At 34.7% G+C, this 18,507-nt stretch overlaps 1 protein-coding gene across 4 annotated transcripts in view; it reads right to left on the bottom strand.

Annotated features, from left to right (window-relative positions):
• Positions 1-18,507, bottom strand: part of SDK1 (sidekick cell adhesion molecule 1) — a 1,240,677-nt gene that overhangs the window by 799,969 nt on the left and 422,201 nt on the right. For all 4 annotated transcript variants that reach the window (XM_074200552.1, XM_074200555.1, XM_074200553.1 and 1 more), the window contains one exon: positions 894-1,000. In XM_074200552.1, coding sequence (XP_074056653.1) covers positions 894-1,000 — 107 coding nt within the window. The remainder of the gene's footprint in view (positions 1-893; positions 1,001-18,507) is intronic.

Genomic DNA, 18,507 nt, shown 5'->3' with positions numbered 1-18,507 from the left:
TGTCATAGAATGGAGGAAAATGAGGTTCAAAAAGGTTCAATGATGTACTAGGGTCACAAAGATAGTAAGTAGCAGAGATGAAATTTAAAGCCCCAACTTTTAACTCTGGAATCAGTGTTTTGCTCATTGTGCAATAAGGCTCATAAGCTTGTTCTTTTTGTTTTCTTTCTGGTTTTCGCAAGGCAGTGGACTTAAGTGACTTGCCCAAGGTCACACAACTAGGTAATTATTAAGTGACTGAAGTTGAATTTGAACTCAGGTCCTCTTGACTCCAGGGCTGGTGCTCTATCCACTGCACCACCTAGCTAGCCCCAGCTCATAAGCTTGTAATGTCAGATATTATTACATTAATGTTTAATTATTCCATTAATAATTACATAAATAATGTCAAATATTACTGACAGATTATCTATTCCAAAAGTTTAGCTGAACAAACTGTAAACTGAGATCCAAAGAAGGAAAGAAATCTGTCCAAGTCCTTCATGGAGATAAGATAATCTGATGTTCAGACTTGAGTTTATATAGTCAAAGATCAAGTAAGAAAAGATTCAGTCTAGTGTAATAATTACAAATTGGTATTATTATATAAAAATATTTTAAAATTATTTCTAAATAATTTTGTTTGAAGTGAAAATGAAATATTCTCTAGTAATATAGGAATGGATATATCTTATTAATATCATACTCTAAACAACTAAGTGGATCATTGGTTGAAACAATTAGTGTTTATTTTGAAGTCCAAAAAATTCATTTACCATCAAAGTATTTAATTACATGAATCAATGATAAAAATCTCAGTTTATAAAATTAGTAAAAATTAGTTTTGATTTGGCTTTAATAGTTCATTTCCTTATGTTAGTCAACATTAGAGGACCTTTTAAATATACACATACATGCAACTTGAACTTCAGATTTTCTTTGCAAGAGAGCTCCCATCCTGTTGCGTACCACACATCGGTAAAATCCAGCATCAGACCTCTCTAAAGATGGAATAATGTACCTGTGGAATACAAAAAAGAACAGTTAATAGCTGGAAGATTGATGACACAGAAAATATTCAATATAGATTTCTTATTGGTATAATTCTTAATTGATATCTATAATTAGTAGAAATTGACGGCTATCCAACAGAAAAGAATTCTCACTTATGAATTTGTGACAATCAGGATGTGTCTAATATTTTCTTGGACATCAATACATTTAGAAAAAATTCTCAAAACCACTAAATTATTTACAGGCAGGTTAAGAAAAAAATTCACAAAAAATATCCACTAGAAAGTATTAGAGATATTCTAGAACATGACTATAAATCACAATCCCAAATTTGTCTGGGGTGAAATTTTTCACATTTAAAATACAAAATTCCCCTTCTGCTTCTCCAACATACTTTCTTAAGTATTTTCCCAATAAAATGAATTTTATGATTATTTTAAATATATTTTACCTATTTTATCAATTTCATCTTATAAATATTTTAATGCAAAATCTCTTATATTCTGATTACATTTTTATATAAAAATACATATTTTCTCTTAAAGTCTGGATTTAGTTCAGTGGCTGTTTTTCAGTTTGAGCTTATTCTTACTCTCATTCACTCCAGATTATCAAAAGTAGTAAATTTTCTCAGTTCACACTTAGCTAAGACCAATAATGAAGATTATCAAGTAGCAGTGTGAAGTTCCTGTAAGGATCCCCTAGTCTGATGGACTCAGGCAGAGTCAGAAAGTGCAGACTCTGTCCCTTATTATCCTGTTTCTTTAAGAGATCTGGACAGGGAAGATCACAAGAAAAGGCATCAACACAAAAAAGGACTGGAACATTGAGGAGAGATTGAGTCAAACAAATGCTTAGCTTTTTGGTACCCTAATACATTATACCTAATACAATAGTGACTTCCAGGAGTGAATCTCTATTCCAACAATTAATTTTACCTGGGCAAACTCTACGAATCCCAGAGAAGTTCCATTTCCCTGACTATATCTGCCTAATCCATCTCTGAAGTGGCTTCTCTCTGAAGTGGGATATAGCCAAGAGCAGGAAAGAGCACTTTCAGCATACACTATAAGAAATTCAAAATAGTGGTGAAGGCAAGTAGCAGTATCCTCATCTTCAGATCAATGATACAATAGGAAGAAGAGATACCAGTACTCATGCCAAGCAAGGAGACCTGAATTTACTGCCCCACTGAAGTGAAGTGTTAAAGTGAGGTCTTCCTTAACAACCATCATGGTCCAAGGAGAAGAAACTTCCTGAGAACACTGAACCAAAGGATGTTGATCAAAGCATATTCTGGGGCAGGGAATGCTGGGGAACACTCCTGGTAAACATATTTTAGGGGCCAAACATGGGGACTTGGCCTATCTCTTGGTGTTTACTATAGGACATCTGGATCTCTCTGCAGGGCTGCTCTGAGGCCAGAGTTCCTCACTCCACACTCATTCTGATGTAGCAGAGTTCTCTCATCATCCCTTCCTGGTGATCCCTGGGCTAGGCTGGGCTGGACTGCAATGCATTGGAACTTCTAAGTTCTCTTGGACTGGGAAAATGTAACCCTCAGTCTTTCTGTGGGGTTCTGCCCCTCTAAATTTTGTCTAGAGTAATAATTTGATGGGTTTTTGAGTTTTGGGGGTAAAAAGTTTCCAGGAAATGTTGCCTTCACACTGCCATCTTGGCTCCACCCCCCAATACATCTGGAGAAAGTGATTGTACTCAGATCTGAAGGTGTTTTGGCTGAAATTCATGATCGTTGAATTCGGTCATGAGAGCCCATTGATTACTGAGCTAAGTCTGGTAAACTCTTGACACTGTGCCACTTTTGTGTAAGTTCTATAAAGGATATACTTTGGAAAGGGGCTTTCTTTTTTTTTAAAAAAAGGTTTTTTGCAAGTCAGTGGGGTTAAGTGGCTTGCCCAAGGCCACACAGCTAAGTAATTATTAAGTGTCTGAGGCCAAATTTGAACTCAGGTACTCCTGACTCCAAGGCCAATGCTCTATCCACTACACCACCTAGCAGCCCCGAAAAGGGGCTTTTGAAAGTCACCCCCTTTGGAGAGGATGGACATTCTGCCAAAGGGACTTTCCCAACTGAGACCCTGAAGGCTCTATTGTAACTCAACTTCCCCAGTCAGCCAGATTTTCAGGTTGTTGGAGCTTTCTCAGATTGGGTAACACTTTCTCTTCTTTAACTCTTATCTTTACTTTCCTTTATCTGTTCTCATGTTTTCCTTCATATATTCATATATGTAACCACATATATCTTGGGTTATAATCTTGAGTTATAATTATATTATCATTAAATTCTCATTTAACAACTTAAGACAGAGTGAACATGTCACTATGGGGACTGATCCAAACAGATCAAACATAAAAGTCTGTGCATCAATAATCCTCTCAGTTATACCAATGAAGAGGAAGATAAAAGACCCTAGAAAATGTAGGAGTCTCCATGATGCCATGAGGACAACACTGGAAAGGTTGCAGTCAAGCAAAGAGCAAGATAAATCAGGAGCTAACTTGAAGTAAACTTTTTATACCCTTTAAATTTTGGTGCCTTCAAGCTTAGTCCTCTTTGCTCCATCCCAGGAAGAGTTCTGGATACAACAGGAAGTTGTCACAACCTATCTGTGACTGGACATGTGAAATCCAACTGCTATGCTAAACCACAGCTCTAGAGACTCCAAAGCTTTAGATACAATTGATTCTAACCTACCAGTAAAATGATGCTTTGAAGGAAGCAAATTCTTGGCTTAGACCTTTGAAATCAGTAGTTCTGATGACAAATAACATTGCAAATACCCACAGATTGTTTTCCAGCAGTGAACTGTTCTTAGTTTCCTGTAAGTTAATAATGACACCAAAATTTTGATCCAAGTGGATTCCCCATGGGTAGCTTAATGTGGAATCTTACAAAGTTGGTCAGGCTGTCTGCTGGGTCAACAGTTATTTCACAGAAAATAACCCTTGTTAAACACTGGGAATGGGTTTCCACAAGAGTTCAAGGACATTAGCATATTCTCCCATTCCACTTTGAAATGAAGTTGTTACAGATATGGCAGATTCAGCAAAAGGGACATGTCCAGAACATGATTTCTTAAATCTCCATATGCTAAATAAAGTCTTGGAATAAAGATCTTCTCTGATGGATTAATTTATGAAGAATACATCTAATGATAATGAATATAATTAAGTAGAAATGTTACTGACATCCTAGTATCATCTTCAGTCATGACGAAACTTGGAGCAAACTTCCCCCAACCCTATTTTCATCATTCTCTTAGCCTACCTGCCAGAGGCATAGGAAAGGTGGGGGCTAATAAAGCTTCTGGGCAGCTGGGTGGCATAGTGGCCATGGAGTCAGAAGAATGGGAGTTTAAATCCGGCCTCAGACACTTGACACTTACTAGCTGTGTGACCTTAAGTGAGTCACTTAACACTGACTGCCTTGCATCCAGGGCCATCTCCAGTTGTTCTGACTCATATCTGGTCACTGGACCCAGATGACTCTGGGAGAGAAAGTAAAGTTGGTGACTTAGCACAGTCCCCCTCACTCAAATCCAATTCACATGCTTGTCATGGCATCACCTCACTAATGTTATTGTCTTCTTCAAAAATAAAGTTCAAAAATTACTTATTATTATTATATAATAAAGCTTAGAGGGGATCATATTTGTTGCTATTATAGGTAAAGGCAAAGCCTCATCATATTTTGCCAGCCTTGAATTTACTCCTGTTGTTGTTCAGTTGTGCCCAACACTTCATGAGTTCATTTGGGGTTTTCTTGGCGAAGACACTGAAGTGGTTTGCATTTTCTTCTCTAGCCCATTACAGAGGAGGGAACAGAGGCAAGCAGGATTAAGTGACTTGCCCAGAGTCACACAGTGTCTGAGATCAGATTGAACTCAAGTCTTCCTGTCTCCAGGCCTGGTGCTCTCTCCACTGAACCTCACTGACTTCTACCTACTCTTAAATATTGGCAATGAAGGTATCAAATGACTGTCAAGATGGGAGAATAATTGGTTTTCAACTATTTCTTTAAATCAAAAATCAGAGAAAAGTTTATATATATCAGAAATACAATAACTAAAAGTCCATACAAGAATCAAGGGAGATTCATAAAATTGAAAGTAAGAAAACCATTGATCTCATAAATAAAACTGAATTGGTTTTATGAAAAAGTTAATCTGATTTTAAAAAAGAAAGAAGATAACCAAATTACCAGTTTCAAAAAACTAACCACCAATGAGGAGGAAATTAAAGAGATAATTTGAAGCAACTTTGCTGAACTGTATACTAATAAATTGGACAACCTGAATGAAATGGATGAATATATACAAAAATACAAACTGCCCAGATTAACAGAACATGAAATAAACTACTTAAATAATTCTATTTCAGAAAAAGAAATTGAAGAAACCATCAATAAACTCCCTAAGAAACAGTCTCCAGGTCCAGATGAATTTACACTTGAGTTCTACCAAACATTTAAAAAACAATTAATACAATTCTACATAAACTATTTAAAAAAATAGAAGAAAGAGTTCTGACTGAATTTATGACACCAACATGCTGCTGATACCTAAACCAGGAAGAAACAAAACAGAAAAAGAAAATTAACCTTCCTAATGAATGTTGATGCAAAAATCTTAAATAAAATTTTAGCAAAGAGACTACAGCAAATTATTACCAGGATAATACACCATGATCAGGTAGGCAGGGATGGTTCAATATTAGGAAAACACTCAACATAATTGAACATATCAATAGCAAAACCCACAGAAATCATGATAATCTCAACAGATGTTGAAAAAGCCTTCCTATTAAAAACCCTGGAAAGTTTGGGATTAAATGGAGTTTTCCTTAAAATAATAAATAGTATCTATCTAAAACCTTCAACAAATATTATATGTAATGGTAATAAACTTGGAGCATGTCCAATAAAATCAGAGATGAAACAAAGGTACCCATTGTCGCCATTACTATTCAATATAGTATTAGAAATGCTAGCAGTAGCAATAAGAGAAGAAAAAGAAATTAAAGGAATCAGAATTGGCAACGAGAAAACAAAGCTTTCACTCTGTAGATAACATGATGACATGAATACTTAGAGAACCTGAGAAAATCATCTTATAGGGCGGCTAGGTGGCACAGTGGATAAAGCACCAGCCCTGGAGTCAGAAGTACCTGGATTCAAACCCGGTCTCAGACACTTAATAATTACCTAGCTGTGTGGCCTTGGGCAAACCACTTAACCCCATTTGCCTTGCAAAAAACTAACTAACTAACTAAATAAATAAATCATCTTATAAAACTCCTTGAAACAATTAACAAATTCAGCAAAGTAGCAAGATATAAAATAAACCCACATAAATCAACAGCATATCAATATATGAACAACAAAGCCCAAGAGCAAGAGATATAAAGAGAAAATAAGTATAGAAACATTAAATACTTGGAAATCTACCTCCCAAGACAAACCTAGAAATTATATAAAAACAATTATAAAGCACTTCTCACCCGAATAAAGTCAGATCTAAATTATTGGGAAAATATCACTTGCTCATGGTTAGGTTGAACTAATATAATAAAAATGACAATTCTACCCAAATTAAATTAATTATTCAGTGCTAAACCAATCAAACTACCAAATAACTATTTTACTGAACTAGAAAAACAATAGCAAAATTCATGTGGAGCAACAAAAGAGCAAGAATAGCAAGGGAATTGATAAAAAAAAATGTAAAGGAAGGTGGCCTCGCTATACCAGATCTAAAAACTATACTATAAAGTGGCAGTCATCAAATCTGCCTGGTACTGGTTAAGAAATAGAATAATGGATCAGTGTATTAGAACAGGTTCAAAAGAAAAAGCAGTAAATGATTACAGCAATCTACTGTTTGACAAACACAAAGACATCTGTTTCTGGGATAAGAACACACTATTTGACAAAAATTGTTGGGAAAAACTGGAAAATAGTATGGCAAAAACTAGGCAAAGACCCACATTTCATACCCTATACCTAGGGTGACATCATAGATAAATTAATAGGCCAAGAAATTCTTTGTATCAAATCTATGGAAAAGGGATAAATTTATGACTAAAAGAGAATTAAAGTACATTATAAACTGCAAAATGAAGATTTTGACTATATTAAATTAATAAGTTTGCACTGATGAAAATCAATGCTGCCAAAATTAGAAGGAAAGCTGGGAAAGTGTAACAAAAATCTTTACAACTAGGAGCTCTGATAAAGGTCTCATTTCTAAAATAAATAAAGAATTGCATCAAATTTATAAGGTTACAAGTCATTGATCAATTGATAAATGGTCAAAGGATATGACCAGATAGTTTTCAAATGAAGAAATTAAAGCTATATATAATCATATGAAAAAATGCTCCCAATAATTATTGATTAGAGAAAAGCAAATTAAAACAACTGGGGGGGGGGGGGGCTTGGTGGTGCAGTGGATAGAGCACTGATCCTGGAGTCAGTAGGACCTGAGTTCAGATATGACCTCAGACAATTAATAATTGCCTAACTGTGTGACCGTGGGCAAGTCACTTAACCACATTGCCTTAAATTTAAAAAAACAAAACAAAACTATGAGGTATCACCTCACACCTATCAGATTGGCCACTCCATGATCCTACCATTTTAGAAAACAATTTGGAATTATGCCCAAGGAGTTATATACCCTTTGACTCAGTGATAGCACTATTAGGTTTGTTTCCCGAGGTGATCAAGGAAAAAAGAAAAGTATTTATATGTTCTAAAATATTTATAGCAGTTTTCTTTGTGATAGCAAAGAACTAGAAATATGGGGAATGCCTATCAATTGGTGAATGATTGAATAAAACTTGATTTGTGATTGTGATGGAATACTAGCATGCTGAAAGAAATGAAGAGCAAGTTAATTTTCAAAATGGATGAACTTGCATAAAATAATGCAAAGTGAAATGAGTGGAACCAAGAGAACATGGTATATTGTAAAAATATTGTTTGAGGAGTAACTGAATTGTTAAGTCATTCTAAGTAATATGAGTATTCAAAAAAGAACTGATGTATATGGAACCATGGATTGTATGGTACTATATATGTATGTGTGTGTGTGTGTGTGTGTGTGTTAAATGTTGGCCTTCTGTAAAGCAGGGTTAAAAGAGAAGAAGGAAGAGAACTTGGAATTCAAAGTATAACAAAAAAAAAAGAAAACTTACAAAAAAGAAAACTATATACCATTCTCCAATAGATAGGAAGGACAGTTTTCAAAAAAGGCAGTTTTCAAGTCCTTAACGAAGGACTTCAAAGGACTTTCAAAGAAAGAAATCCAAGCTTAATAATTATATGAAAAATGAATTAAATCATAAATAATTAGGGAAATTAAAGTTTTTTTTAAAGTTCCTACCTCAAATCTATCGTTCTGAAAAAGACAACAAAAGAAGAGGAGAAACTGTTGGAAAACAGGCACACTAATCAACTGATGGAGTTGTGAATTGGTAAGACAGTCTAGTCTGGACAACAATTTGGACCTAGACACAAAAAGTTACCAATCGTATAGACCCTGTGACTCAGCTGGTGATAGCAATATTAGCCCGATAATACAAAGATATCAAAGAGGAAGAAAAGGATCTATGTATGTTAAAATATTTATTGCAACTCTCTTTGCAGTAGCCAAAAAGTTTGGAAATTTAGGGATTGTCCTACTGGGGAATGATCAAACAGATTATATTGTATAAATTTATTGGAATATTATTATGACATAAGAAATGATGAAATTTACAATTTCAGAAGAAATTGTAAAGACTTTTATGAACTGATGTGAAATGAAATGAGAAGAAATAGAATTTATTCAATGAAGACAACATTATGGAGAAAAACCACTTTGAAAAACATTAGAATTTTAATGAATGCAGTGACAAGCTAAAAATCCAAGAAACTTAAAAACAAAACATACCATTCTCTTCATGCTAGAGAGGTTGAAAGAGATGTACATTTTTTAGAGACAGTTACTATTTTGTTTTGCTAAACTATAAAATTCTTATTGAAAAATAAAAATAATAAACCATTAAAGAATTCTAAAGCTCATTTTATAGGAATTAACATGAGAAGACTATCTGAACTATTGAGGATAAACATCCAGTATATAATAATAAAATCTAAAAATGAACTGCCATTGAGCAACTTCGTGCTAAAATTATAAAACATGTCATGTCATGGTTAAATTTCATTATTTCAACAACAAACAACAGACTTTACTAGCAAACGACAAAAGACCTTCAGCTATGAACAGAAGAGAAATTCTAATAATTCATTATTAGTTCGCTATCACAAAAAAAATTGAGAAAGTAAATACAAAAGCATATTTCAAAAAGCAGAGGAATTCCATCTGTAATAAAAAAAAAAATAAATGCCATGCAGAGCTTTGCTTAAAATTCAAGGGAAGAATTAAACCTCAAGCAAAGAAGAATTCATCAATCAGTAATCATCAGGTGGTCACTAAGTATCAAATGTACCTGCTAACAATATAAAACAGAATGCTAAACTTAAAAGCCCTCAAAAACAAAATTATGAGAATTGTAAATAGGTATATATATTTTTAAATAAGACTATGTAATAAAAATAGATATCATGTACATGTCCTATTTTTAAAAGAAAAATAAATAAGGCAGAAGAATAAAAGAACAAAATGGGATTGAGTATAGGAAAGGACCTTAAACTTATAGAATTGAAAGAAAGAGTAGGAAAGGAAAAAGAAAATTAAATACCTAAGGGCCTGAATTCCATGATTTTCTATAAGGGAATCACTGATTGCACAGTAGGAAGTTGTGTGAATGGAAGAACACAAGGTAAGAGACAAAAGGGAGCTGCAGATTATACCCATCCAAACAAATGTGAGATGAAAAGGAATAATAATTTCATTATGTTCCCAGTAATAAATCTCCATCAAGGGGCTTTACCTATTCCTCCTTGTTGTTACTACTTTTCCTTGATTCTTTGAACCAACCACAAGATAGCAAATATTCATTTCTAAAAGCTAATTTTAGAGCAAAACTGAAGAAAGGAGTTGTTTCATGTCTGTACTTACACAGAATCTATTAAAGTAATTACTTAATAAATGCTTGCTGATTGAACAAAGTGGAGCAAGGAAATGGAGTTGAAGTAGAACATAGTAAAAGCAATTGAGGGAAGAAAACATTGAAAGGAGTTATTGAGCCTGAAAGGAAAATAAAGGATGCAATAAGAAAAAATAAGGGGTGGAGGGCAAAGCAAACATCTCTGGTGAGAAACAAAAGTCATTGGGATGCTTTATGTAGATGTTTGAACATTAGAGACTACTTTGCCTGAGAAGTAGTGTACCTCACAAAACTGTGTTATAAGGAAGCTGTAGTCTACTCAAAGAAATGTAAATTTTGATTGCTGAAACTTGGTAAGATATCTTGGGATTTATTTATTTGTCTTTTTTTTTGTCAAGGAAATGGGGTTAAGTGGCTTGCTCAAGGTCACACAGCTAGGTAATTATTAAGTGTCTGAGGCTGGCGGAATTGAACTCAGATCCTCCTGACTCCAAGGCATGTGCTCTATCCACTGTGCCACCTAGCTGCCCCTGATATCTTGGGATTTATAAACTTTAAATCTCTCTTCCTTTTGGTGACTGGCCAACAAATAGGTCCCAGGCCAAGCCCTACAGGGTTATTGTTTGAATCATCTTAGGCTAAGAATGTAAATATCCATTGTTTCTATTTTGGTCAGAAGCCCTGAGGGTCTTCCCCTCCCAAAAAGAATTTTTTTTTGACTTGGTAAAAGACATCATTTAACTCATTTCCTGCTAGCTTTTATCACTGAATGGGCATTCTCTCAGTCTAAGAGCTGAGATCCTAGTTTAAATAGTCAAGGTCTCCCTTTACATTCTAGGTCATCTGTAGTTGTCTGGATCCATATCTAACCCTGGACCAGATGACTCTGAAGGAGAAAGTGAGACTGGTCCCCCCTCACTTAATTCCAATTCATTTGCACTTCATGGTATCACATCCTTGATGTCATAGTCCTTTTCAAAAAGAAAGAATAAAGGACAATATGAAAAAGTTGATCAAAGAATGAGTCCTCAGAGGCCAGGCAGCTTGCAAATATTGGAAGCTAGGACTGGCTACATAGAACTGAAGCTTGGACATTCTGATCTTTGAAGTGGTCAGTGGTAATGATGAAGGGTGAGTCAGTTCATCTTAAGATGGCAGTATCCACAGAAACAATTCTTTGTAGAAACCTATGAATCATCATTAGGGCTATCTTCTCACTGCTTCTCTATACCTAAAACCCACGCATATTTCTCCTGTAAGTAGACAAATGCCAAAAAGTACTATGCCACTGAGTGCAAGGAATGCTTTGCTGTCAAAGTTGTATCTAAAAATACCAAGGTGAAAAAACATGTATCTTATATAAACCCACTAGTAAATCAATCCAGATCCAGATTGAGCAATATTAAATTCACTATTAACAATATTCATGACTATTGAAAATGGAGGGTATATGCATTGATACAAAACCATAAATCAGGAGAAAATAATGTATTTCACTATGAAAGGTCATAAACTAAAGATTATAAAATTTGTGGTAACTAAATCAGAAAATAATTAGAATTAATTTGCCACCATCAAGAATGGAACAACATTACTTATGCCTAGTTGTCATTCAATTAGCCTTGATTACTCTGCTGAGGACAAGGATGCTATTTTAAGGTCCCCTTACATCTCTTATATCTGTAGATCCTTTCTGACAAGTGTAAGAATTAAGAGTTCCATGACATAATAGATAGCTATGTGTTAGTAATGCATCATGGAGGTCTACAGGCAGAACAGGTGTAACTGGAAGAGTTATGAACACTGAGAAGGTGAATCATTGAGTGTTTGAGTACTAGGAAGAAGGCATGTCTGGAAGGTATGAATTAGTGACTTCTAATTTCGATCCCTTGTTTCAGTTCCGTGCATGTGAATACACAAAGAATTATGGAATAGAAAGGAAATGAGGCCAAGTGTTAGTAAAGCTTAGTATGCTTAGCTGAGACTTCAAGCCAGAAGAGTATTGATCACTACATTGCCAAACCAGTGCCAAACTCCAAGAATCAATACCAGTATTTTCATGTGCAGATTCAATATCAAAAATAGTAAGTTCTGAGCCCCTACAGTCACTGAAAAGAATAAAGAAAACTCAGGAAGAAGTCACTGGAGTCAGAAAATATTTAAGATAATTGTGTGTATTGTCTAGGACCATAGCACTATTCTAACTTTGCAATAACAGGCAATGGGAGTCTATTCAAGACTCTACATATTAACAAGTCATGTGACATATGGAGGGTCTCATTATTTTCATCTATAAAATTAGTTATTGAATCAGATGATATCTGACATCTCCTCTGGCTTAGATCTATGCTTTTTTTGATGCTCTTACCACACAATCTCTATGATCCTCATATAAGTTGTATGTAATCATGCTAATAAAATACTTAATGCCAAGAAACCAATGAAGCAGTAAGGAAATTTTCAGTAAGCCCATCAATTCCTCTCTGCTCCTGGGTGACTGTTATGTTAGATTTCATCAAAGATCATTCAATACATCTGGGATTCAGTGTCATCATCATGGGGGTATACATCCCATACAAAATGGTTCACCTTTATTTCCAATGATAGATCTATTATTATGGTGGAATTATCTCCTCCCCCTTTTTTTTCCCCTCCAGTTCTTGAATGATAGAGTCCATATACCTGATTGCTTTCTCTTTCATATCTCTAATCAAAATCCCTGTTTATTTTACATTTCTTATCTTTCCAGAGGATACCATCAACAGACTCACAGACATGCAAAGCCATAGTCTAAATCCTGGCATAGGGTTTTATGTACCATATCTTCTATTTTCACTAGTAAAGGACTGTTTCTATATACTTTTTTTTTTTGCAAGTCAGTGGGGTTAAGTGGCTTGCCCAAGGCCACAGGGCTAGGTAATTATTAAGTGTCTGAGGCTGGATTTGAACTCAGGTACCCATGACTCCAAGGCCGGTGCTCTATCCATTGTACCACCTAGCCACCCTGTTTCTATATACTCTTCAAAATTTTGTTAGAACTTGGTCCCAGGGCGGCTAGGTGGCATAGTGGATAAAGCACCGGCCTTGGAGTCAGGGGTACCTGGGTTCAAATCCGACATCAGACACTTAATAATTACCTAGCCGCGTGGTCTTGGGCAAGCCACTTAACGCCATTTGCCTTGCAAAAACCTTAAAAAGAAAAAAAAAAAGGAAGAACTTGGTCCCCCTGACCACCTAGAAAAGGGTATTTTTAATGAATTAAGATTTCTGCCAAAGCTTTGAAGAAACAGATAAAACTAAACAAACAGCAACTTGGTACTCCCTGTATTTTTCTACCTGGTGAAGTAGTGATCTTCTAAACGATATCTCTGCTCTTTTACCAGTAATCATGGAAGCCTCAGCTATTCAAGGTAAGTTTTTGTCTTATTTTGCTAGATGTCAGGTTTCCACTACTACCTCCACAGATATTAAGTGGCAAAGCTTAGATTAAAACCTAATTCTTCTGATTCCAAATTCAAGAGGTTTTTCTTTCTTTCTTCTTTTTTTTTTTTTTTTGCAAAGCATTGGGGCTTTGTTTTTTGCAAAACATTGCCCAAGGTCACACAGCTAGGTAATTATTAAGTATCTAGGGACAGATTTGAAATCAGGTCCTCTTGATTCCCAAGGCTGATGCTCTATCCATTGCACCACCTAGCATCCCTTCAAGGTATTTTTCAAAATATGATGTTACTCCTTCAGTGGGCATGTCTTCCCAACAAAATATATCCAAATTATTTATTATTTTTCTAGGAGAATAAAATGATGAAAGCATTAAGGTCAACACCTTTTACAAATCAATTATTTAACCCCTCAATGCCCCCCAGGTAACTCTCTTCAGATAAATTATAAAAAGAATGCTAATCTATAGAAATAGAGAAAGATTCCATTCTGGGAGCTCATCACATAGTATAAAAATCATAGGACTGAATTCTATCTCTTTTCTACCCTTAAAGTAAAAATTCTTTGCAAAAGAATTTTTTTAATAATTATGAAATATGCTATCAAAAATATTTCCTAATGTTAAATATGATTATCAAAACTCATATGAAGTCAGATAAAAGACAAACTGTACATTATTCTGATTTGCTCAGTATAACTTAAAAAGAACGTGTTCTACTAATTGCTTGTCTTTTTAGTCAATGATGTCCAATTAGTCAATCTGAAAAAAAGAGCTGATAGGAATAAATTTTAAATGAGTAAAAACATCTGAGCAATAAGGTGATTCTACATTAAACAAATATTAATCAAGGTTCTTTTTCCTTCTGGTCACCTTCTTGAACACTCATGGAAAATTAATAAAAATCTTTTATGAAAAAGGAAAATAATATTGCTAAGTTTTAATCTTCAATATTTTATTCTAGTATGAATGGTTCATCTCAAACAAAAAAATTAATTAGTGAAGCATAATATCGAAGTAAGGACAAAGATTTGGTGTCATTTATTTAAATTATAAGTAAAGACAAGAAGAAACTTAGCCCCTATGATTATTAGATATCATAATTATAATAAGATAGGAATAGAGCATCAGGTTATAATAAAATGAACTGTTTATTATTATTATTGTAGGAAAAAAGAATTATTGCACTAACCACAACTTAAGAAAGTACCTTTTGAGGACAGCTCCTATTGTGACACATACAGTCTGGAGAATATAATCTAATTTCTTCTGTGTATAAGTGTCCTAAGGGATAGAAATAGGGACAGGACCTGACATTTCAGTGGTATAGGAAATTTTCAAGTGAAGAAACTCCCTCCACCAGTGCAAGTCAACCAACACCTAATATATAATTTAGAATTTAGTCATAAAAAGTTGCGTGAGCACTAACAGCCATTCAGTACTTAAAGTAACACAGCCAGCATATGTCAAAGGTGGGATGTAATATCTGGTCTTCCTGGCTCTTGAGGTCCATTCCTCTATCCAAGTGGTATAGTATTCTAAAGAGAGTCTAAATTCTTATTAATTTCTATAGCAACTTCATAAATAGATGCATTAAAACAGGCAAACCTGTATGTTTGTTTTTTAAAGAGCTACAAAACTGAATATCAAACATATGCTGTTTTGGTGCCTTCTCTACTGTCCTCTGTCTCACTCAGGGTAGGGGGTGGAATATTTAGAAGTTGCAATATCTTCCTATTATGGGAATTCCTACATAGATTATATTCATCAGCCAGATGGGGTTATTCATTGTGGGCCTATTGTTTGTAAACACAGTTTTAAGCAGAGGACATTTCCTGGCTCACTATATGAAACTATGATGAAATATTATCACCATATGTCACTAAAATACAGTCAATGTCTATTTCATTTTAAATAATCACATGAGAGATTTATTAGCTTGAACTAATAAAATTCTTTTGAATCAGACTCAATATCAGGAACAAAGGCCAAGTTGTAGGCTTAGTTCATTTTGGAGCCAGTCTCAATTATAAAAAGGTTACCATGCTTTCTGATAACAGGAATCAATCTGCCTTGTTCTATGTCTGGAGTCAGAGAGAATAGATGTGAGGCACTAGTATGTAACATGGTGAGGGGAGTAATGGTCTGGAGTCAGAAATTCTTTGATTTCTTAGAAACTTATTAGCTATGTGAATCAGAAATCACTTAACTTCTCTGAGTCTGTTTCTTCATTAGTAAAAAATGGGGAGGATATATTGCAAGGGTGTTGATAGTGGCACTAGAAAAGCAACATAGGTCATAGTCAATTAAAAGCTGACCTTGGAGAGAGGAATACCTAAGTTCAAGTCCAGTTTCTGACACATTCTGGCTGTGTGATCCTGGGTATGTTAGATGTGGGCAAATGTCAATAAGTATTGATAGAGTAAAACTTGGGGATTTTGTAAATTCTGGAGGGCTTCCTAAATACCAACTTATGGTGCTATTATTTAAATGAAATTCTGGACACTAGAGACATATTAGATACATATTCCTATGCTTTTCTTTGGGTACAAAGTCCTTTCCCCAATGTATCTAAACTTATTTTGAAAAAATATTTTAAATTTGCATACTGAGGCAACTCACTTCTCTCCACTTTAACTCCAGAAGAAGCAGTTGTTTTGGGTGACTGAGAAAGGAAAGGTAACAGTAATTCAGGGGATATTACAAATGACTAGACCAGAGGGATGTAAGGTAATTTACGTTACAGAATACCTACTGTCCCTTATTTTACTTATTAATAGTTTTCATTCAAGGATGTCTAATTAACACTCATACTTTGATTCTCCCAGACTTTTTGTGCATTTTACAAGTTCTTAAATATACAAATACTTTGAAGCCTCAGTGCATGACTCATTCTGAGCCCTTCTCTACCTGCTTTAGCAATTCTGTGATGGATAATTTGAAGCTCCTTTTTTAAAAGTCTCTAATGACCTGATAATTGACTTTAAAGCTTTCCCATGCAGGGTACAGCTGTTATTTATTGGCCTAGACTGGATCTGAAATTTTGTGAGGCTTTCAATAAACTGCAGAAGTTGGCTAAAGTGAAGAGAAAAATATGACAAATCAGTCATTATGTGTAAAATCATTTTCAATTGGAGAATCAGCATCATCACTATAATCAACAAACATGTATTGAGAACATACTAAAATACTCCAAGTTCATACTTAAGTCAAGCAAATTATCTGAAAGGATTTATTTATGGGAGAAAATTTGCTAAGAGAAAAAGGAAAGCTCAAACAATGCCAATGTTTGATGAACCGTATTTAGAAGCAGAAAGGATTTTAGGGCTTTAGTCCATCCCTCTTACTTTTGGATAGGGAAAATGATGCCCAGGGAATTGAAATAGCTTGACAAAGGTCACAAAGATGGATAGGCAAGATTCCAATTTAGATTTTCTGTTTCCAAATCTAGTGCTCTTTACATTATACCACACCACCTCATTCCCCAAATCTCCTCTAAATTCTAAGGAAAAAATACTGTTCATGAAATGATTAATGCTTATTATAGTTTAGATGAAGAGGCAGAACAAACTAGAACACAAATTTGGCTTTGAGGTTGAGAAGATGTGTATTTGAACACTGCCTTTAACTCAAAATGCTGACTTTGCCAACCTCCTATTGATCCCCAAGAGACCTTCTAAATTAGAGACCAGATCAGTCTGAATTTCTGCACACTAATAAAATTATATGTCTAACTTCTTTCAAAGAAGTAGTTAACATAATGTTTTAGTTCAAATTCTTTCCGTTTCATAGGCCCCCAAAACCATTTCACTATCTGTCTGCTGCCATGTAGCTGCTCTTCCATACCATCATATAGTCTCCAAAACCTGAACATTCACTCCAAGATCCATACCACCATCACTACACCCCAGGCCCTAGGAAACAGAACCTACTCATTTTTGGAGTTCCTGCCCTGGGGCTAAATTCAAGTGGGGTTAGATAATTACATTCATACAAATTAGCCTACTTCACCTTTGTGGCAAGAGATACCAATTTAGGCTTCCATCTGGATTCCAGCTATCCATCTAGTTATCTCACTATCTTCTTATCAACTAACTCTCCTCCCCTCTTCTACTTTTCTCATTCCCAGAACAAATAACTCCTTACAAATCACCATTCCCCTTTAAGTATTCTTTGCCTATTTAGAATGCAAATTCTTTGAAGGCAGAAACAGTTTAGATTAAAAAAAATTGCATCTTGCATTTAGCACAGTAGCTGGCAAACAATGAGCACTTAATAAATGCTTTTTCATTCATTTATTCAAATTTTGGATGCAAATAGTGTTGTATTTTTATGTGTACTAAATAGCACACTGGCAATCCTTCTTATATAATGAAAGGCTACAATATTCACCAAATACTTGTATACCCAATATTGTGTGCCAGCCTGCATGTCCTATGGAATACAACTTAGAACATTATTTTACTATTTTAAATTGCTCTAGCAGTATCTCCTAAAATGGTTGATCATAGCACTGAAGTAAATAGTACTTCTATATAACTGACAAGAGCTCAAACTCCTTTTGGTCCTGCACATAAGAAGTTGGAAAGTATTTGATTATGAACCTGGCAATAGTCCATAGGTTTGATATTTCAGGATCAATCTAGGTGAGTGCAAAGTGAATCATTACCAGAAAGATGACCATCAGATAATAATTTTCTCTCACCATAGCAACTCATCAAGATACTACACGACAACTGATAATTTAGTCTTTCAATGGGGCAGGAGGAGGAGGACGAATCAAAAAAAGCAATCTCCTTCTTATAATATGGCTATTCTTAGAAAATGTGGTTCATTCTATAGTGATATACTTCATTCTATGATGTCCAGGAAGAGATCTGTGTACCTGTTGATTAAATGCCTTGCTTTGTTGGGCAAGAGAAGGTAACAAATTTAAAAAAATGTTGCTGCTTATACAGATCAAATTAACTTGAAGAACTGCTAAATATAAAACCGATTACTAT

The sequence above is a fragment of the Macrotis lagotis genome, chromosome X, assembly GCF_037893015.1.
Source record: "Macrotis lagotis isolate mMagLag1 chromosome X, bilby.v1.9.chrom.fasta, whole genome shotgun sequence".
In the NCBI taxonomy this organism is placed as follows: Eukaryota; Metazoa; Chordata; class Mammalia; order Peramelemorphia; family Peramelidae; genus Macrotis; species Macrotis lagotis.
Note: the sequence above shows the minus strand (reverse complement) of the source record. Positions and strands in the feature narration are given on the sequence as shown.